Here is a 22,789-nt window from a genome sequence, read left to right as displayed (position 1 = left end):
AAGCGTTCGGAGGGTGCTCGGCAATTTCTGGAATTATTGATACATTTCAGGCATTTTCGTTCTGTATTGGTCACCACGAGTTTGCTCAGAAATAATTTATATATATATATATATATAGATATATATTATATATATTATATATATATATATATATATATAGGTCACATTTTCCAATGTAACTCACGCAACGTTGTGCGTTTCACAATAAATATCCTACTTCTGGAAAACCTTTGTCGCACAAATTTGAAAGACAAATCAAAACAGCGATGTTTAACTAATTGATCTTTACTGATCAGGAATAGAGTTATGTAACAATAAAAGACAATTGCAAGAGATTTGTGTAAATAGTTAGGAGCTCGCTTTTAGTCTCTCTACTCCTCTGGACAATTGTTTGCCTAACATAAGCCAGTATCAAAGTTTTTGGTGCTAATTGTCTGAAAACCAGAAAGTCACAAGATCACAAAATGGTTACCATATTAGGTCAAAGTTTATCGTTATGGGTACCATTTGTCATACCCATTTTCTATAACTCTCCTAAAGATATTGAGATAGCTAAATCCATTACTATTACTAACCGTAGCTAATAATCCTACATATTTTATCTATTTTGCACATCATTCTAAAAGGTGCAGTTTTTACAGAAGCATGGGTTATATCAAACATGTATTTTATTTTAAAACATGACATCTGGGACTAAACTAGGTTAAAGAAAGGCTGCTCCTCCAATATTACATTGTCTTCTGGGTCAAAGCATGTTATTGGCTGAAGTGGAAGCAGCTGATATTGACAGGACAGAAGTCAGTAAAGTGGCAAGGACAGTTTCACTCTCCAGGTAAAATGACCCAGAAAGTGCAAGACAGCCAGACAGAGACCCAAATTATAACCATTGACAATTAATGCATTCTAGAGAATAAATCATTTTATTTGTCGAATTGCATGCCATACAAAAACTCTTAATATAATTAAAACTGTTCAGCAGTTTTTAAATCATCTTTATTTCGTAAATGCCTCTTCCAGGTGATAAGACCCTCAGTCTGCAGCCTGGTTCTAACTTAAAGTTAAAAACATATGTGTTCATTATCAAACTGGCAGCTTTAGGACTAGGACCAGAACCAGATATATTGTACTGAACATTCCAGTTAAATCAACAGTACCTATCATTTCCAGTCCCCCCCCCCCTTATTTTGTGTACAGACAGGTTTTAATGCTGGCACTAAAAGTACAACATTGGCACATAATAGGTATAATAAAAATTATATTAACCTTTACTGTTTTCTTTTTTTCCCCAGTGACAAGCAGTATCATTCAATAAGATAAATAGCGAAATGATAGAGGAAAGCAAATGTAAACCGCCATATCATAACTAAAGAATCACATTATATAGTACACGCATACGTTTCAAGATGTTTAGGAGAGAGATTACATACATGATTGTAGTTGTTAGCAGACTAAGATAAAAATGTACATAACTGTACAATATCAATATGATATATAAAAGTTTAACTAAGTGTGTACAAAAAATTATATACTACTGACTTTGGTGTAATTGAGCTAACAAATGTGTCACCTTTAACTTGAAAACAGCTTAATATAATGTGTCCATGACTCACTGTAGCTTCAATGTTGCTATATACAATTATTTATAAGGTTTACAAAGTATCCTATTGTGTTATATATCATTACCTTAAACACATTTGTTTGTTTGTTTTCAAGTGCTCTTCTTCAAAATCTAACACATTTGGCTTTTTCTGTGCATTAATAAAACGAAATTTGAATCTCTTCTCTCATATCACTAAAAAAGATATTCACAGTGTCTTTGAAAGCATTGTTATTTATATAAACACACAACTGTTTTCCTTTAAAATGCACACAGCAGCACTGACAAGGTACAAATCTACTACTGTGATAAAATATGACTTGTGTCTGTTAGTGTCAAAGAGGAAGTCATTCACTATCCACAAAATGTTTTAAATTGTAAATATTATAATAAACAAAGTATACAAGTATGTCTGTCAGTAGCAATTGGAGCTATCTGTCTGACTTAAGTTGATGACAATGACATAGAAAAGCATAGAATAAGAAATGGGTATGGGTGAAGCATTTAATTATAAGTGGATATATGGTATTTAAGACCTAGGTTTTATTAGTTATGCAAATGAGGTGTTAGTAGCATGATAAATTATATTACAATAACTGATTTAAAGTATGTGGAATAATGTCTTGTGTTCTCAAGAGAGATGTGAAAATGTAACATTTATGGTAAATACATTTGAATAAGCTTCTTTACAGTTTACAGTAATACGAATTTACTAGCTGCAGTGATCCCTCTATTTCACAATTTGATGAATCACAAATGGTTAACTCACTGTTTAATAATACTGCTGCATCTGCAAAAAAACATGCACTGAAAGAGGAATTGTGCAGTCATCTCATTGTAAGAGTACGTGTACAAAATGTAAGCAGCAATCGTTTTTATTTGAGGCCATGTGGAGAAGCCATTAATGAGGCAAACGTAACATATTGTCAAAATGTTGGACTAGTCAAGGGAGGTTACAAGGTTGCACTGGTGACAGTCTCACCAGAATACTGCATTCAGCTCTGGTCCTCACACTAGAAAAGACACAGCTGTTTTGGAGCAACAATACAATTCTGAGGGCTAAAGGTTAGGACTCCTGAAGACAGGTTTAGGGAATTGAATCTATTTAGCTACAAGGGTTAGGGGAGACCTAACCAAAGTCTTTAAAATCCTGTCAGGAGTCAACAAAGTAAATGCTAGTCACAAAGTCAAGCGAAACAGAAACCAGAATCAGAACCACAGTTAAAAACTGACTGCTAGGAATTGGATAAGCATTGATGGGCCAAATGGCCTCCTCTTGCGCCTAACTTTTCAAATGTTCTTAATTTAATATGTACTTTATGGAAAAAAATCACAGCCGCTAACAGTACAGAGACACTGAAAACACATACATCAGCTTTACCAGCTGTGATCTAAAATATACTGTTAATGGAAACAGCATAATAAAAAGAGGTATGTGGCATTGGAGAATCAATGTGTCTTATGAAGCATATCAACTGCCTTAACCAAAAATTGCCAGTCAGATTTTTGGCCAGAATTTGTAAGTGGTTTATTTGCTCCAAATTAAATGGACTTCCAAGTCCTCGGTTTAAACTAGTGAGTTTCTCATTAGTTTTATGGTGTTGACACTTTTACGTTTCTTGAATTATTAGCCACACATTTGCATTCCAAAATGGTGTTAAGAGCACACATCTGCAGCAAATAATCAAAGTATGCTTATAATTCAATCAAGATCAAAAATATGTATTCTGCTTTTCAAAAAATATATAAGTTGGACAATTTTTGATACAACTTGAGCCTATCGCCAATGTTTTGCCAACTGTTCTAAAATGTGTTCCTGGTGACACAGTATAGTCTACATTTTCAAGTTAAATAACTGAAAGATAATTAAATGAACTAAAACAGGTATAATTTGGTCACGTTCTCTTTGCTCACAATTGTTCAATTTTCCTGTTAGGAATGTAATCCACATGTTTGATTCTGTCCATATGAATCAAGTAATGGCTCAAATTAGCAGGAGTCCATCACAAAAGATACCATTTGTGCTTGGTTACAGAAAAGATGACTTTAGGCTTTCTTGTCGCACAAAGGACCTTTTGTTTCAGAGAAGGTTTCGTCTTCATGGAAGTTTGACAACCACAACACAGGCCCCAGCCCTTCCAATGTTGAGAGACACCTCCTGCAGGAAAGAAAGAAAGAAAGAAAGAAAGAAAGAAAGAAAGAAAGAAAGAAAGAAAGAAAGAAAATGGCAATCAAGCCCTTACACCAGATGTGTGGCAAGCAAAGAATTATACAATAAACTTGTGGCTAGAACTTGGTTTTCCAAATCTCTATCTCCCTTTAAATGTTAATTAGTGGTTATTATGCTGTCACTGCATCCTAATAAAAAATAACATCTCTGTTAAATGACTGACAATAACAAAAGCTCACCGATAAGCTAAGCGACTGCAAGAATGAAATGCAATTAGGATCAGCAATGAGAAATTAACGTAATTTGAAAATTTGTTTGAAATACAAATTAAGGGAAGCAGAATCATATTGTTCTGTAATTAACAGCTTTAACTAAAATAGGTTTAAAGGGGATCATGTGATCTAAAGTAAAACCCTAAAACTTCAAGCCCTAAATATACTGATATAAACACAGGTGGCGGCTCGAAGGGAAGAACTTTGGGAATTGATTGGTTTGAGGGATTTGGTTTAGCCGGCTAGCCCCAGTTGCTTAGGAATAAACCAGTCATGTGTGTCTTCCATGTGGAAATGGCAATGAGCTATGTATTGGTGTGTTGTGTGTGAATCTTCATGCAAAGGAAATTCATACTAATTCATACACAAGATAGATCATATCTACAAATAACATGAAAGACCAAAGGGTGCTGCCTGAAGCTTGAAATGTAATGTAGGTACATACATTTTTGTCAGGAAGAGGCGTAAGATAACATTATTAATAAAACAATGTTGACATTTAATAAAATATATTGTCATATGCTGGATATGAATTGTGTCAAAAATACCAGTCAGATTCGAGAATAAACAATACTTTACAAGGTAGTTTGTTTTTAAGAAAGGTGTCTTTCTCTCAGAAAAAATCATTCTGAAGATACTATTAAGCTTCATACTAATATGTTCTGTAATATTACCGTGTTCCATTCATTGTCCTGTGCATCATATGACTCAACACTGTTCAGGTAGGTGTGTCCATCATATCCACCAACTGCATATAGTCTGTCTCCAAGCAGGCACACACCAACTGCATCCCTTGGAATGCTTAACTGGGCCACTGTTGTCCAAGTGTCAGTCTTTGGATCATACCTACAATAATAATGAAGAAAACAAATACGCTTCTTTAAAGATTTTAGCACAATATGTGACATACTGGTACCTTAGATAATAATAAGTCTACCTGTCACCCTGATACAGTTTTATTATGTGTTTTACTTAACTGTACTTAAAATGATATACATATAATATGTAACAAAAGTCATCCTCATCTATTTTCTGTTATTTGTCTTATTAATCAGTAATACTCAGAAAAGAGAGAAGCATATTGATTTGGGTATTTTAACTTAACCACCACCAGAGGGCCTCTGTGACCACATTCTTTCCCCATGGAACTCAGTGGTCAGCTTGATCGAACTCAAGTGTGTGAAAACAAGGCAGGGAAAACCAACATGTTCCAGCTGCATAGAGCTAATACTACTGACATAGTCTAGCTCTACCAAAATTTATAAGATCTGGCCCAGGGAGTGCCTCATCGTGACTTAAATAGTGGCACTGGCATCAACACTAAGTACTGAGTCTCTATAGTATACTGCAGGTCTAACTTTTGTAAAGTGAGAAAAGCAGAATCCTAAGAAAGATTTGGATATATTTAGATGTGATCCACTTGTTGGTTTTAAAGAACAACCACCTAATGTTACACACTAATCAATAACTTGTAATACAAATCTAAATACCTTGAAGTTCTAAAACATACTGATGGCCGATGAAAGAATTTGTTATTTTACTGTAGGCATAACAGAAAGTATGTTGTAACATTTAGGACACTTAACAATCACTATTAGCCATGGCCTTTAAGACATCCCCCTACCTTGAGTGTACCATAAGCGGCCTCGCTTTTGTCAGAATAAAGAAAAAAAAACAGCTGTCCCAATACTAATATTGAAACTGATTACTAAAGCTGATTTTGACTCTCATAGTGCTCGTTAAGAGAAATGCCTTTCTTTGTTTTGTTTGTGTAGAATGACTAAATTATTGATAGAAATCGACCAGAGAAAAAACATGACTAGTCACAATATGAACATGAATAAGCTTTTGCTGCCCACAAAATACCACATTTAACTACTGCAGAACACAGAAATCAATTTGCATGGAAAACAAATCACTAATGCGAGGGGCAGCCCATTTATACAAATGTGTACCACGTTACAGGTCTTTAAATTACTGTGGTGTATTTTAGTAATACAAACAGCAATAGATCATAGTGTAGCAGGTGGGACTATTTTAATAATTACTACAATGAATCCAATTATTGCCGGGCATTCCTATCAATTTGCGTACCTCTATGTAATACACGGCAGTTTAATTTAGTGCAGTGGTGCACAACTCGGTCCTGGAGGACCGGTGTCCCTGCAGGTTTTTATTCCAACTGCACCCAAGTACTTTACTGGACCTAATTAGAAGCTTAATTTGTCCAAATAACGAATTCAGGGTATGGTTTGAACAAAAACCAAGAGGGACACTGGCCCTCCATGGCCTGAGTTGTGCATTACTGATTTAGTGAATCAAGACTGCTTTGGTTTGCTTCTGGTCTCCCTGCTGCTACTGTAAATGGTAAGATAAAGATATATTTCTCCCGCTTTGTTTATTTGTGTGCCAATCTGTCTTGTTTCTAAGTGTTCTTGTATTTAGTAGGGTGAACGAGTCCTGAAGGAGACTGTTTGTTTCGGTTCACCCAAGGTAATGTATGGATTGTTCTCTTGTGTTTTAAATTTTTTAGACCCTTTACTTGATTTTTAATATGTATGATGAAATGAGAGGTATGTTTATTTGGTTAAGTAAACTGTTGAATTGTATGCTTTTTGTTTGTGGTCACGCATATGTTTGTTTCTCTTTTATAGGAGATGTGTTGACCACTGTTTTGTTTCCATTTTTTTTTTTTGGTTATTGTTTGTTTTTGTTGTGCTTTTGATTTCGGTATTTGCCTCTTGCTTTAGTGTTTGCTTTGCCTTGAATGTGTTTAGTTCTTGTAGCCTACTGTATCTGGTGTTTAGTGCTTGCTTCTAAAAAAAAAGCAACTGCATGACTCGACTATACTACACTAATTGTGTTTAATATATTGTATGCTAACAAATCTGAGTGCAACCCTTTGCGGTAAAAACAAAAGCTTTAACTATCTAATGTTACAATATTATGTTTGTAAAAAAAAAAAAAAAAAAACTGAACGAAAGCTTGGAAGTCTATTCAGCCTCCCTCGGATCACACTGCCCCCTGGTGTTTGTGTAGTGTTAGTTATTCGCGATTTGGTTTTTGAGGACAATTCAGATTTGTTGGCACTTGTATTGTTTTATTATTATTTAGTTCTATTCATTTGAAACACATATTGTATTTTCTTTGTCTTGTTTTTGAGCACTTCTCTCCAGGAGCAGTAGCATCTGAGAGGGGTGCCTTGATGTTCCTGTGCTTTACAAACTTTTGCTTTCTATTAGGCTGGATCTACTGTAGCAAATAATGACTGCTGTTAGTTAGCAAAGAAGATAACTGTACTACAAAACAAACATTCATTTGTTTAACAATTTCTATTTTAATAAATATTATTGCTTGTGTGAGGCAGGGTGTAAACTATGTACATTTCCTGTTTTATTATTTTATTTAATTGGAAGGGACTCAAGTTGGGATCACAATATGAGATCTGGTAACTCGGAGCTCCCCGTACTCCTGGTATAATTAAGGGGTGGCGTAGTCAAATCAATAGCCCTATAGGCTGGGTGTCATAATCGCAAAGCCACTCTTCACCTCTGCCCACTGTATTTGTATTGAGCTAAGTGATGGAAATGCATTTCTCCTGAGGAAAAACACCAAGGAGACTGGTATAGTGTAAAAGGCTGGCAATATTTAGATCCTTTTTTTTCCAATCATTAAAATAGATCTCAATTAACATGCTACAAAATAAGATTACATTCATTTTATATTCTTCAATTGGTAAACGGCATTAAAGAATGTGCTGTGACTATTACAGAAACTGCATTAATTACCGTTTCTTCAGACACTGAAAATGAAATAGTTTATACCATCATAACTGCTTTCAGAGAGACAAAGCACACCCAGGTGAAGAACTTGGTTATTATGAAAAACCCTCTGGCAGAAACTAATTGCTAAAACAAGCATCTCATTCCTACTGATATCCTTGGGAAATGTAGTGATTACAAAGGTTACTTGAAGTGCAGCAACTCAATTTTGTCTCTCAGAAAACAAATTAATCAAGGCAATTTTGGCCAGCTATTTCCTTCAAATTATAATTAAAAACAAATTATAAGACATAACAAAACTGTAAGAAGCAGGTAATATATAATTATTTAAAGCCCTAGACAAATCTAGCTAATGAAAGGATTACACATTTTGCAATACCTCTTTGTAAATTCAGTGGACAAAAATATTAGAAATTCAAACCAGATACGAGTCACAAATTAGTAATGTTCGTATAAGTACTTATCTTGACATTAGCCAAAACCAACAGCTCACACATTTTACATTTTTACATCCCAAACACACGTGGAACTGGACACAGCGATTATTACCGTTCCACGCAGTCTGAAAGACGAGAGCAGTGGTTTGAAGCAGGAGCATCATGGCCGCCGACTGCGTACAGAAATCCATTGTAGGTCTCAACTCCGACTCCTCCTCTTCGTTTGGACATAGGTGCACACATACTCCACTTGTTGGTGTGAGGGTCAAAGCACTCCATTGACCTTAAACAAGAGCTGCCATCCCGTCCACCAACTGCATATAATCTAGAAGCATACAAAATGAATATTTTTAATATTAATAATTATTCTGACAAAAGAATAGAATTACATTTGAATGAATGGTGTAAATAAAATGATTACTTTAGAACAGAAAATATATATAGGCAATATTGGTGAACACATTCATCACAAATTCATTTCTAGGGTTTTGATGGGATTGATCACCCGATGGACAAACCACATTCATTAGGGGGGAGGCTATATGCATGAGTAGTTTATTTTGCACAAGTTAAGGACAACGATCCTCGTTTTTTCATTATGAAGGCAAAATCGACTGGAATACCATATGTCAGTCACACAGTGAGCGAAGAGGAAATATCTTGCACATTTGTCAGAGGTCACATCCTGACCCGGATGCAAATTGCTTTCAGGACTGCCAGTGACTGGAGATAACCTTTATATCCTGTGCCTTCTCTTTCAGGGAAAGCACATGCTGGTTGTTTTTCATTTTTCAGACACAACAAAGGACTCTCTTTAAGGAACAACAAAGGATACAGGCTTTCTAACAAAAGACTTCACAGACCTGCTGTTCCCTCTGCCCATTTCTTTTGTAAGCAATCATTCACAAAGAAAGCCCTGAAAGTGGCACCTAACTTGAACATAAACAGAGAGAGGCCACAGAGCAGAGACAATGTAGAGTGAGAACAGAAACCTACTGTAACAGATGCTATCAAGGCTGGAATTAACAAACCTAGCCTTACTCTTATTTTTTTTTTTAATTATTATTTTTTTTTTGTTCCTGCAAGTAATACCAGTGTTTCAGTTTTGAAATAAATAAATAAATAAACTTGAAGGCAAATAAACAGGCTTTTTTGTAATCATCACACACACTGCTTGATCTTGTGAGCACCCCACTCACAGAACTCCAGCACTATTGATCTGCTCTTATAATTCATCTTCATTCATGCACTAATTATCTTGTTGATATGATAATTAAAACAGAAGCCCTTGAACTAAAATTTCATCACTATCTGCATAAAAGGTTACATTGAATAAAGGCAATCATGACTCATTAAAAAATAACCACTTTATTCTCAGCACTACATTCCTAGTGAAGTATCCATTATTTAATTACAGTGCAGAATATTTCATTGTTGTTTAAGGAGTGATTCTTTTATCATTTATGTTCTCCTTTTTGGGAAAACTAGTGGTCAAGTTTGAAAATCTGTCATGGCCAGGGTCATGGGCAGAAACCTGAAAAACCCAATTCTGGACTGGACATGAAATTGTGTGAAATTAATTTACTGTATGACCTACAGCACTAAAACTATACCTTCAGTTGAAGCTGTTTTTTCAGTCACTTACTTGCCGTTGAGGGCTGTTACTCCCACTGTGCTTCTTGGTGTTGTCATGCTGGCAACATAATTCCACTGTCTTGCCTGAGGGTCCCATCTTTCTACTGTGTTTAGATAACTCCATCCATCATGTCCACCAACCGCGTACATTGGTCCTTCAAGAACTGCAATTCCTTAACAAAAATAAAACACAGTTAATAGTCGCTATTTCTATTTTATATTAGATAGAACATTTTAAACCTTTTTATCTAGGCAAACTTTCAGGGGTGTTGGAAGCTTCATCTTGAGTAGTGAACAATACAATTACTGTGGGAACCATTTGTTAATTTCCTAAGTTATAACAATGTGAAGTCTGAAATACTGGAGGACAGTCACAAGGGTTCCAAAGTGTAATTAGCCTCACTTGCTCTAAAATGAAAGTCACCTGTTAATTCCCTCCTCCGAGATTTCCTCTCATATTTATATCTCCTCCTGGATGCACTTGCATCATCTTAAACCTCAACCTCACAAAATCAGATCTCTTTTTCTTCACCCTCTTCCCCCCCACCCTGAAAGTATGAAACATGCTCTTTTTTTGGTCCCCAACATTATATTATAAAATAAGAATAACAGAAAATGAAACATAACTATTGTATTTTTTTGTTCTAATCTACCAAGTAAGGGCATCTACGTCGCTCATTAAGGCCTAAGCAGAAAGAACATTAAGGGAGTGTTAGTGGGTATGAAGTTGGTCTCCAATTGTACGTGTAATACATATGCACTGTAGTTTAAAGTGAATTAAAGGAAAAAATAAAAGCATCTCCTAAAGAAACGTGTGTATATGGTATATATTTGTTTAAGTTGATCACATTATTCAAATATTCCAAAGCTTCTGGTGGCCTCCAACCTAGGTACATCTCACTTCCAGATTTACAAACAGCAGTGGCATGTAAGCTGAACAAGCAGCTTTGTTTGTCTTGTTTTCACTGGGTTGTAATTATAAATTAAAGACAGGTAAAAACAGTTCCAGTACCATGTTATGCTTCCCTGTGGTTATACAGTATTCATGATAGAAGGTTCTTCCTGTTTGGATTGCTGTAAATCTTCAAGTAATACAAATGTGCCTTTGCACATGAGAGAAAAAAAAGTGTGTTTTGTGTTTTGTTTTCATTTAGGGGTTCTGGGTTTGTTGTAAATAGTAAAATATAATAGTAAATAGTTTTTAGAGAGCCCAACACTCCATCTGGGCATCCTACCTGCTGTGCTTGGTTGCTAGGATAAGCATATGGTGATTGACCAGCTGCGGATCCCTAACCAGCAGGCACATGTGTCCTGGTATAGTGTCTCGTGATAAAAAGGGTGAGCTGACAGACCTCGGGCTGCTGCAAAGCCAGGAGTTCAGGACTGAGATTGTTCATGCTTCTCAGACAACAAAGATTAAAAAAACAGAATCTTCCGATGACAGTTTGTATAACTGGGGTCAGGGTGTATATAATTGTGTCAGGAATACAGTCAGTTTAGGGTTTTTAAATCCCATGTAAAAGTATAGGGAGTTGTGCAAGCAGGACCTCCATTGATTTGCAAACTAGCGCTCACCGTATTCGTGGCACCTTTTTGTTTTCCAGTGTTTTCTTTTGCCTTTTCTGCAGTCCCCTGCTACCATTGCTGGTAGTGTCACCTGCTTTTTCATGTGCATTTCATGAAATAAATCCTGTGTTCCTGAGTGCCATTGTCAATGTCACCTCCTGTCTGTCAGTGGATAACCCACACCCCCTATCACAAGGTGCATTTGCACTTACAGCTCGGACCTGAGTTGTCTTAAGATTGATCAAATTAAAAGATTCCCATCATCCGAACCACCCGTTTACACATGAGCACAGATTTAAGCTGGCTTCGTATGCACGTGCATAGCCCTTGAACTATAGTTCGTGGCCGATGACTTCATATTGACCACCCTTTGCGTGAAGACATTTCCACTCCACAAAATACTGAGGAGGAATTATTTCAATCAACAACAAGCCTTCCGTTTGTCACGTTTGTGTTTCTACTTCAAGGGGCCGTTCCATGCTAATTAAAACTAATTTTTTACATCAGAAATGGAGTCAAGCATTGGAAACTGGCATGTCGCTACAGTCTATTTGTCAGACTCCTCCAATATGTAAATAACACCTGTTTCTTCAAATTTCCACTTCCAAAGTCTCTTCTTAAGGAGTATGTGGACATTTAAAAAAGGTGTTATTGTATACATTTACATATCAGTCTGAGTCGGACTCGAAACTTGTTGTTGGCGGGGGGGGCATCACTCAAGCTGGAAGGGAGTGGATTAGCTGGTGTGGAAAGGACTGAAACAGGGTTGGCAGTTTGACTGGATGGTTTTGAGGCAGGGCATTGTTTGTATCCAGCTTATGACAGAATTGTTGACCAATGGTGTCTTTCCTGTTGGTTTGCTGTCCAGTAGCTGTGAATTGAGCCTTCATTATGGTGGCCTGTCATAGACATGAATTTCCTTGTCTCTAGATCAGCATTGGAAAGTGTCAATGTTTATGTAGATTTTTATATTATAAGATTAGTTGTAGATTAGAATGTTAAGGGAAAACGCTGGTATGTGTGCACGGATTGATTTAAAATTTCATTCACAGTTAAGCACTTCAACGTTCCAGCGAGCATCTATGCAAAATCGAAGGCTACTAGATCTGGAAGCTGGTTGGCTGTTCGCACTCAATTGTTTTCTAAATTCATATATTCACTTCATGGCACTCACATCGATACACTTTGAAAAATAAAGCCTACATACAGTACATTCATAATAAAGAGGAGGTTTGGTGATACTATTCTTGGAAAAAGGTCAACACATAGTGGGTGGATAGTCTGTTTTAGAGTCAAATGATCCTCAAATGAATTGTGTCAATAATATTAGTTTTTTGAATTAGTAAGAATTAAATTTGTATAGGAAAAACTTTTTGAATAAAAGCTGAAGAGTTGGTGCTATTAATTTGAGGATAATCTGTTCTGCTGACAGCAGCACAACTATGTGAACAGACTTGTTTGCATTTGTTTGCACTTGTTTTGTTTACACATTGTTTTCATTTGTTTGCACAGATTAATTATCCATCTAGTTCATTTTAGGTTTGCTTTTTGGAATTAGTGCAGTATGTTGATGGGTTCTTATAATTAAATTGCCAATCAAGATGATACCATAAATGCTTTACTGGAATTAGAATGTTAAAATACAACCTTTTGTGACACATCTTAAAATATTTTTTAGCCTCCAACCAGTCTTTCCAAACTAGAACAATGGACTCTTGAAATAAATGTAATTCAAAATTGTGGATTAGTCAAACACAGGCAAGGCCCAGAGACCTCACAATTCAAAAGCTGTTACACTAAACATTAACTGTCATTATTACTAGCTGTCATAATAAGTTGCAACATCACACATACCCAGTGCCAATTTCAGTTTACAACAAGAAAAGTCTGATATTTCAGTGGTTTTGTCAAAAAATATTGTAATCTTCTACACTTTATTAGAAATGTTGGGGACCAACTGACAACTGCATAAGAGTACGCCTTTACACACAGCTGTGAAGAGCTGAAATAAGTTTTGTACAGTTATGTTTACTACATAAACAGCTGAATAAATTGCATTTAACTAGTGTCTGGTGATAGTAGATTGTAATATCTTCCCCCTGTGTATTCATTTAACCCAAATACAACCTTGTTAACCAAAGATTATTTCTGTACCACGTGCATATAAATGGTCAAATAATAAGCTTAAATACTGCATCTTGACTGGTTGAGGCTGTATCCAAGTTTTATAATGTACCATAACCTACTATAAAGAGATGTTAGAGAGAAGCAACATACCTAATCCATGCCTGTGTGTGGACATTGGTGGCATTACAGACCACACTTTGGTTACTGGGTTGTAGCATTCAACCATGTTAGAGGTTTTCAGTCCATCTCTGCCTCCCACAACATACAGCTTGTTGTCAATCACTGCAACTCCAAACTGCAGCCGCCTGCCATTCATTGTGCCCACTTGTATCCAAGTGTTTGTACGGAGATCATATTTTTCAATTGTAGTGGCGCCTGTAAAAATGAAATCAATGAAAGTCAACAAGCTTCCTTTAAATAGTAAAGACGATGTATAATATTGTGTTTGTGAGGTGTTATTTTAAAGTATTGGTATAGAACCTTTCTGAATTATAATGCAATACCTACACTGTACTAGATTGTTGCTGTTCGGTATTGAAAAAAGATACGTACTATAACTATGTAATATATCTAGTATTTTGGGCGAGAAGGACAGCAGAATCCAAGGAAGGGTGACCAGGCTGTTGATGATGAGCACAACATCTCAGTGAAGACTAGGAATTGCATCTACTCTCAGATTTAAACGGTAGACAAGCCTTTTTTAAATTTTTAACAAGTTAATAGAGACTTGTATGTTATTTTCAGAGTCCTGATTGACTGCTTATGTGAAATCACTGACAATCCATAAAACCCCTAAAACATCAGTGTTAAAGTATTTCCCATCCATATGCTCATACCACACAGTGTAAAGGACCCCTGAACTAAACCTCCGGGTAGATCATTGGGGTTAGTTTAACAGCTCTGAGGCCAATCCAACCAATAATTATTATTTAATAAATCTCTGAATTGCAATTTGTATTTGAATCTTGTATAGCTTTAGCCCAGAAAATACCGAATCACAAAATGAATATGTCTGCAATAAATTACATTTTTTTTTTCAACTTATCATCAGCAAGTGATAAGAACCAAATACAGTTTTCCATAGGATTATCCTTGATATTATCTTTATTTTGCAAAATCTCTGTCCTCTGTGACACTTTTTAGATTTTAATAATTTATTGCATTTTTTTTTTAAATGTTCTTCATTTTAGGTGACATTTCAATAAGTTTCTTTCATTTAAGATGCTGTAAGCAGCAAGTTATTAGGTCAGTGTTTCTTATCATTAGTTTCATAATAGTAACTAAGGTAGCTCCCAGTACAGATATTTGTATATCAGAATATTTTCTGGACCAACAACAGTATATGTATCTATTTATTGTATGCATGTTACCTGGATACAGTTAATCAAAAAGGAAAACAGCAAAAAAAAAAAAAAGTAATAATAAAAACATTAATGTATTCCTATGCATCACAAAATTGAAAAGAGTGCTACTGTAATTACTTTCTGGGGGAAAAAATTTCAAACATCAACCAGTTAGTTTCTAATCCAACCCAAACTATTACTTTGACTGATGGTAAAAGCAAATTTGTTTATAGGTCTAATTAGCTTTCATTTCATAGTCCTGAAAAATTGCATGCCAAGGCTATGTCTTGCAATGGCCTTTTCCTCAAAGTCAAAGCAATTAACTCAGAATTTTAATTAGATATGTCTATAATAGTAGACATTGTTTTGTGTTTTTTTTTTTTTTTTTTTACTTTAAAAGATAGTCAAATTGACCTGAAGAAATATGAGTGAACTATTTTAATAAAAACGACCTGTATGGAGAGCTTTATTTAATCTAGTATGGTAACAGATGTATTTTTAAAATTAAAATACATGTATAAACATCTTGTGATGGCTTCCACATATCTTCAAAATGAATAGGTTATGCCACTAGTTTACCTGTTTTTCTAACCATTCTTTGCTATAATTTTCTGTTCTTTGCTACAGTGTGCTTTACTGTGCATTACCAATGATATACTACAATAAAAAGGGCTGTTCCACAAAGTAATACATTACATAGAGGAACTCCATATTTAATGATAGCGATTCTTTGCACTTAAAGGATTGTGTTTTGCATATGTTATAGGTTAAGAAGACGTTTTAAAAAGTGTCATTATCTAATCATATACAAATGTAAAATAAACTGTACATTGATCACAGAGAAAAGCCTTTATAATCCTCACATGGCACATAAGCCAGGGGTGATTTCATTTCTTGCATTGACTGCTCATTGAATAACACAACAAACTCTCAACTGTTGTGAACTGTTTTAACTTACCCTTGGAAGCATCCATGCCTCCCACTGCATACAAAGCTCCAACAGTGGACTTCCTTGGTTTAGTTCTGGGGCTTTGCAGCATGGGTCTTCTCTCTGGTAGCAGATGGTACTTCATTGCTTCCATAAGCAGTTTCTGACATTCCAGATCATCAGCAAACATTTTACTGTTTTCCAGGTCAGCCAGGAGCTAGACAAATATTGTACATAAATACATAATGAATATGATGCTATTTGGTTATTGAACATTGTAAATCTCAAACAGTTACCAAAAGCAACTAATAGACCACGGGCCATGGACTGTGAATTCTTCACAGTTAAAGGCAGCTAATATCAAATAGTTGGAAAACAATTAAACCACAAACACTAAAGACCATATACCCTCTGTCCCTAAATCATTCTTGTGATTTTTATCAAAGATTTTTATTTGTTCTACCATCAATGCAATGCAATGCATTAATACAAAGCCTATCAACAAAATGGCAATAGGTATCTTTGAGATACATGCATTCATATCTTGGTTTGTTTATCTGTTTCTTCATGTAGAATTTTTAATCTAAGGACATCCCCCTCCACACTCATGAAATAGAGTACACATACCTGTGGTGGCAGCAGCGGCAATCTGATGAAGGAAAGCAGAAGCCCCAACTCCTGCTGCCTGGCTGGAACATCGTGTCTCACCCACATCATCAAAGCCTGGAATATAGTCTCCTCATCGGGCACATTGATATCATCACTTGCTAGAAGCTTAACTATCTCAGGACCAGGGAGCAGGAGGAACTCTTGATTCTGTATTACCTCCAAGAAGTGTTCCTAAACACAAACCAAGATATATTTAATTATTAAAGGGGGGGGGGGGGGGGGGGGGGGGGGGTCTTCACATTTTAATACATTATGGAAAATAATCCATTGAATATGCAGGAGGTCATTCCCACTGATATAGTCAGAAGAAAGCTCAGTGAATGATGTCCCCCAGGGAATAACTAATGGAACAAATTTTGGTTTACTCTTTGTAAAAAGTATAGGTTTATCTTGCTATACTGTACACTACACCATATTGCTGAACACTACACCATATTTCTGAACTTATACATACAATAGTGCAATAGTGTATGTATAATACTTCTACATACAATAGTGCAATTTATTTCAGAATAAGAATAAACAGTATGTAATATACAAAAGTAATAAGACCCGTCACCATAGGGCATCACGGACCATTTGGGTAATGGGACCTTAGAAAAAGGTCTTATTTCTTTTTTACTTCAATGTTACAACAAAATTAATTTTCTTTTTTAAAATGTATTTGAACAGTTTTTCATTTTGTATGTATCTTTCCGCATAAGCACTCTGTGGTAGAGTGGCGAGGTTTCTATGGTGATCAGGAGCCAGAAAGGAGACTGAAGAACTGCCAAGTTTATTTTTCTTAAGTCAAAATTCTAAACAAAAACACAGTCTCACACAAGTCTCTCTCTCTCTCTCTCTCTCTCTCTCTCTCTCTCTCTCTCTCTCTCTCTCTCTCTCTCTCTCTCTCTCTTTCTGTTCCCAGCACCTTGGTAGTCTCTCTGTAATGGAGCTTTGGGATCTCTTTTTAAAGGATGTGGCTGTTCCCAATTAACCACAATTATTTCATTAGGAACAGGGACAGAGCTATTTCTCTGCAACACACTCTAAAATGAATATGCTACAAAATATATGATGTTTTCTAGATGGTGCAAGTGTTAATATTTCCAGATATTGAGCAGGTATTAAAAATGTTTCTGGGAACGTTGTGGAAAGTAATTGGACAGTAGAAGGACTGTGACCTTTGAAAGGCTATCTTTTACTAATTTATCAAAATTGTTTGTATACTATTAATGTTTGTATACTACTTTGAGGTGATTCATTGCAAAATGTGCTATATAAGAAACAGATTGATTGCTTGATACTTTGACATAGATGACAAAGTCACAGATATTTCCCTGCCTTGAAAATCAGCTTTTGACAGTAACTCGATTGTTGCGCACCTAATTGAATGATTTGTGCAGCAACAGCTCAAACTAACAGCAATACTAATCTTTACTAATCTAATGGCCTGCAAGTATACCAGATATTCTTATCACTTGCATGGTTTGGATCTACATCCAAACCTGCTATACTCTACCTGTATAAAGAATCATGTTATACTCTACCTGTAGTTTATTGTGGGGCTGATATTTAATTTCCTGAAGAGGTTTCTTTCTAGTATACAGTTTTTTTCCCTCCTCAAATGTTTTTTTTTTTTTTTTTTTTTTAATCTACATCCTTCTGTCCCACACTTTATGTGGGCAAAATAGGAACAGGAAACCTGATCCATTTGGCTTTACAAAAATAGCCTGCTGTTTATAGGAGTATGCTTTATCTGTTTGTGAAAGATACTGGGCCAGGAAATTGTTAAGAATCTGTGGCAATGACTGAAGTGATTGAACAGGAAGTTCTCACTTTGTTTACTCTGATTTGATTAAACTTTGAACTCTGGAAGGCAGCTGGTGCTGTAAACAGGCTCTACAGATGTCCTTTAACAGATAACCAGGCATCTTCAGATGTTTTTTCCTCACTTGTTCTTCAGTGTCATCTTTAGAGTTGCTAGTAATTTGAGACATTATCACGTTTTCCTTGTTTGTATTCACACCACTGATGTAAGTTGGTATCCTCCTGCCAGTTTTTAGATAAACATTTCCTGTTGAACTATGCTCTATTTTTATAGAACATATATGTTGCACATAATACCAAACTTGGCATTGAACTTTTAAGTTAGAGTCTATAAAGTCCATAATGTTTAATTTTGCATCCATTAAAAGTTGTAACACTAATGAAGGCATATGATTGCTCGACATCACTTACATATTCACCTCAGAATTTCAGGGAGTATTTCATGGAGGATGTGGCAGGGCAAAACCCCAGCTTATGTAAACAAGTGTAAACTTGGTAGGGATGGGGTTAAAGCTGGTGTGACAGTATGGCACTGTGGCAAAAGACGGTACTGGCAGGAATTGGACTCAGAGACAGAAGCTGCAGTGAAGCGCTGCTACACATATTTATTAAGAAACAAACACAGGAACAAATCAACTGTTATGGGAGCCAAAACAAATGGTTTAAACAAAACACCAAACATTTACCCTTAGGCTGGCATAAATATTCACTAAAGGTTCTTAAAAAAAGGTTCACAGTATACAAACAATTCCCCTCACCTAACTCCCTTTTCCCCACACAATAATTTTGTCTTCCTTATATACAGGTGGCCACTCACCAGTTAGCACTCAATTACCTAATTGGGTGATGTTCACACCTGTGATTGTTGGCAGGGGCAGATTTAACCCCAACCCTGCCAACTTTACACTTATTTCCATAAGCCACAGAGGATATTAAGTGAGTGGAATTACCATGGCTAGGCTAAACTACCTTTGTGATCTTCTACAGCATGTACTACAGGAGAACCAATCATTCCTGAAGAGACATATTATGTGAGTGTAGCATCAGATGTGTTCCTGTAGACCAATAGTCTATCACCATATTTATAGCAACTTCTTAAATGTGTATTAACTGTCATGTGGGATGTGTTATTAATACTGAATATCACAGTAAAGTAAAGCCTTACAAAATTATACATTTTTATCATGTTACATCATTTCACAAAGTTTGAGCAGCCCAAACTGCACTGCATATACAGTGAGACACCTATACACCATGTACTGATTTATAACATACCACTGCTGTGTAAATAAGCACTACTGTAGTGTATATATATATATATATATATATATATATATATATATATATATATATATATATATATATATAGATAGAGAGAGAGAGAGAGAGAGAGAGAGAGAGAGAGAGAGAGAGAGATAGTTATAGTTATATTCTTACCATAGTATAACTGTGAGCCACATTTAGCAGATCCATGCATCCCTGTGCGTCAGCAAATGATCGGATTCCTAAGCAGTTGGAGGGATGCAGCTGTTTCATAAGAAAATTGCAGCACACCTCAATCACTTGGGGAAGCTGAAGAAGGCAGGCTGCAGCAAGGAGGCTTTCAATAGTCTCCTCTTTCAGCTCCAGTACACCTATATCAGTATTAAAAATAGCAGAGTCTTATGCTAAATGTTAAAACATCAAAGTTTCGTTAACATTGGTCTTGGGATGTGGGAGAGATTTGATATCCATGTAAATTCATCAGTAAAGTATAAGGCGTGCTGGTAGTTTGGAACAACAACAGTGTAATGAATGTGGTCATTATACTTTACAGAAGTTTTTTTTTTTTTTTTTTTTTCCATAGCATAACAGTAAAATAAAACAACATTTTTAGAATGTGTTTCCCCACTGTCTAATGCCTTGCCATGACAGACGCCCTTACTCTATGTGGATTGTTGTCTACAGTAAGACTCATTGATTAACAGAGTAACTAATTCAGGCTCAAAGTCGAGTGGTCCTGTTAATTATGGTTTCAGTCCTAAAAAAAAATTAAGTCTAAAGGTACGTTAAGACCATGAATTCTTAAGAATTTCTTTTAGTCTATCAATATCATAGACTTTCGTAAACTTTGAAGCCTACATGACTTATGTTAGTTTAGACATACCTATGGTACACCGACATCGATCATAGGGTTAAGTCTAATCAAAGACATAAGGTATGATTCCACTGCCCAATGCAGACACTTTACTAACCTGAATGAACCTACCTCCAGAGGGTGGGGGGGGGCAATCCCTGGAACAGCATTCTTATCAAGAATGATGTTCAAAATGGGTTTTATTGCACTGGAAATCCAGCTTTATCGTCTGGTCTATCAAAACAATAGCCAGATTATATATACTTTGGGCTTGTGCTTTGGGCCACTCTCTGAGGTATGGAGACATCAGTGGCTGGGGGTCCTGCCTTTTATGATGTTCTGAAATTCCTGAGCGGCCCTTTTAAAGTTGCTCCATTACATCCCTATGTGCAATCATAGCTATAATAAATCTGGACATGTTTTCCAGGAAGATTTAGTATCCCACACTGAAACTGTTAAGAATTGTTTATACTCAAAGGAAGGACATAAATAATGGCTGGTTGAATTTGTAAAAATAAATCTCCAGTTGCTCCCTTTCTGAAAACCAATACGTTGTTTGTAAATTATAGTGGGCTTGTGTTAATATTTGTGCTAGGCTTTTATAAAAGCATGATTCATTGCAAGAGTTTACTTCGAACCAATCAATCTATCATACTAACACTACAAATACATTAGTATTTCCTATCCAATAACACAAGAGCCAGTGGCATCTACAGATATTTATAGCTCCTGCGTTTGTACTTTACTTATTACTTGAAATGTGTATTCATTTCATGTCATAAACATTTGATTAGCACTCACCAGTATATGCATAATGTACAAGAGCTTTAAGAGCATCTGGATCCACACCCTCCATTTTGATCTCTTCTTGTTTTGCCTCACGTACGTCGTTAGTGAACATTGCAGCAAAATAATCTGAGACTGCACTGAGAACAAGCCTGCAATCACATTTAAAACAAAAAGGTTATCCTCCTAATTATTTCTCATGTCTATACAAGAAAAATCAGTATCTAAGTATGATCTATTATGAAGTTAAAAAGGATGGAAATATTCTTCTAACTGATTTAAAAAAAAAAAAAAAACACTACTTCTGTTGAGCAATTACAAACTAGTGTAAGTGGACTGCTAAGCTAACCTGAACATGTGATGATAGCCTTCAAACGACAGAGAAATGCATATTTGTAAAATCAAACAACTGTGCATACTGTGTCCATTTACTTTATTTCAATTTACAGTAATCTGAAATGCCTTATTCACTGCTGCAATCCGCATACCATTCCGGGGGACTTGAGATCAATGGGCAACCTTTATTCCTGCTGTCAAGTTCAATGTCTCTTCACCAGCTAAAATGAAGCAATCATTTTGCCACCTTTACTCGGAGGGTACCAGACCAGTTGTGGTCACTGAAGCACAATGACCCATGTTTATCTTTCTGGTGAAGTTAATGTAGTTCCTAGTAGATATTTCAATACTACATTTCATATGTCCTACTTCAGGAGGTAGCATGAAGGAATGCAGTTAACATTCAGACCATGTCAGTCATGAGAGCAAAGCTTGGTTACTTTGAAGGCATTGTTTCAGAGGGGAAGAAAATACTGGTGCATACCCCAAGAGCACCCATATTAATTCTTATAATGACCGCATTACAGAATCACACCTTTCACAGGCTTGCTCAGAGACAGTCCTAAAGGTTACTTAATGTAATGACTTACTAAGCATGCCAACTATGCATGTGCAGAAGTGATAATACTCTATGATTAAAACTCATTTCTGAGATAACACACATACATTTATAGTGCTCAATGCATTTTAAATGGAAAACATTGTGCAGAAATAACACTAATGTGTTTTGGGTAGGCTACACATTACAATATGTAAAAATATACACCTGTACAGTAGGCCTATACAATGTACACTAGTAAAATCAAATGAATGAATAGCTTGCACATTTTATTTTTAATTTAGCCTGTAGGCTACCAGCCACACACAATAAATCATGCTGCTGCATTGTACACATTGGTGTACAATGTGAATGAAAGATTATCTTTAATTGAAACTAAATGATTTTAGCTGTTTTATTATTATTTTTTTTTAATTATTATTTTTTAACTTAGTCTACATAGTAGCCTAGACAATTAACACAAAATAGATAACAATCCTATACAGATGCTCAGAATGAGCTGGAGGGGTTAGTGGCACATGTGTGCAGTCTATTGCTCTCAACATGTTGGGGAAACCAGAAATGTCATAGAAATATGTTTTCAAGGCTTATAAGTACACCCTGACTTTAGTGAAAATTATGTACTTGGATGTTCACCTCAAATGCATTGAGCACAGC

General features: G+C 35.8%; 1 protein-coding gene across 1 annotated transcript in view; it reads right to left on the bottom strand.

Moving 5' to 3' along the window:
• Positions 1-897: 897 nt before the first annotated feature.
• The window catches only part of LOC121318705 (kelch-like protein 4), a 62,447-nt gene continuing 40,555 nt past the window's right edge, over positions 898-22,789 (bottom strand). Inside the window, exons 3-11 of the mRNA XM_041255663.1 lie at positions 21,253-21,389; positions 19,773-19,969; positions 16,485-16,697; positions 15,888-16,074; positions 13,737-13,961; positions 9,904-10,066; positions 8,371-8,583; positions 4,714-4,885; positions 898-3,755 (exon numbers count right to left, since the gene is read on the bottom strand). Of these exons, the coding sequence (XP_041111597.1) occupies positions 3,696-3,755; positions 4,714-4,885; positions 8,371-8,583; positions 9,904-10,066; positions 13,737-13,961; positions 15,888-16,074; positions 16,485-16,697; positions 19,773-19,969; positions 21,253-21,389 (1,567 nt within the window). The 3' untranslated portion in view covers positions 898-3,695. The remainder of the gene's footprint in view (positions 3,756-4,713; positions 4,886-8,370; positions 8,584-9,903; positions 10,067-13,736; positions 13,962-15,887; positions 16,075-16,484; positions 16,698-19,772; positions 19,970-21,252; positions 21,390-22,789) is intronic.

This window comes from Polyodon spathula, chromosome 7, assembly GCF_017654505.1.
Source record: "Polyodon spathula isolate WHYD16114869_AA chromosome 7, ASM1765450v1, whole genome shotgun sequence".
Taxonomy (NCBI): domain Eukaryota; kingdom Metazoa; phylum Chordata; class Actinopteri; order Acipenseriformes; family Polyodontidae; genus Polyodon; species Polyodon spathula.
Note: the sequence above shows the minus strand (reverse complement) of the source record. Positions and strands in the feature narration are given on the sequence as shown.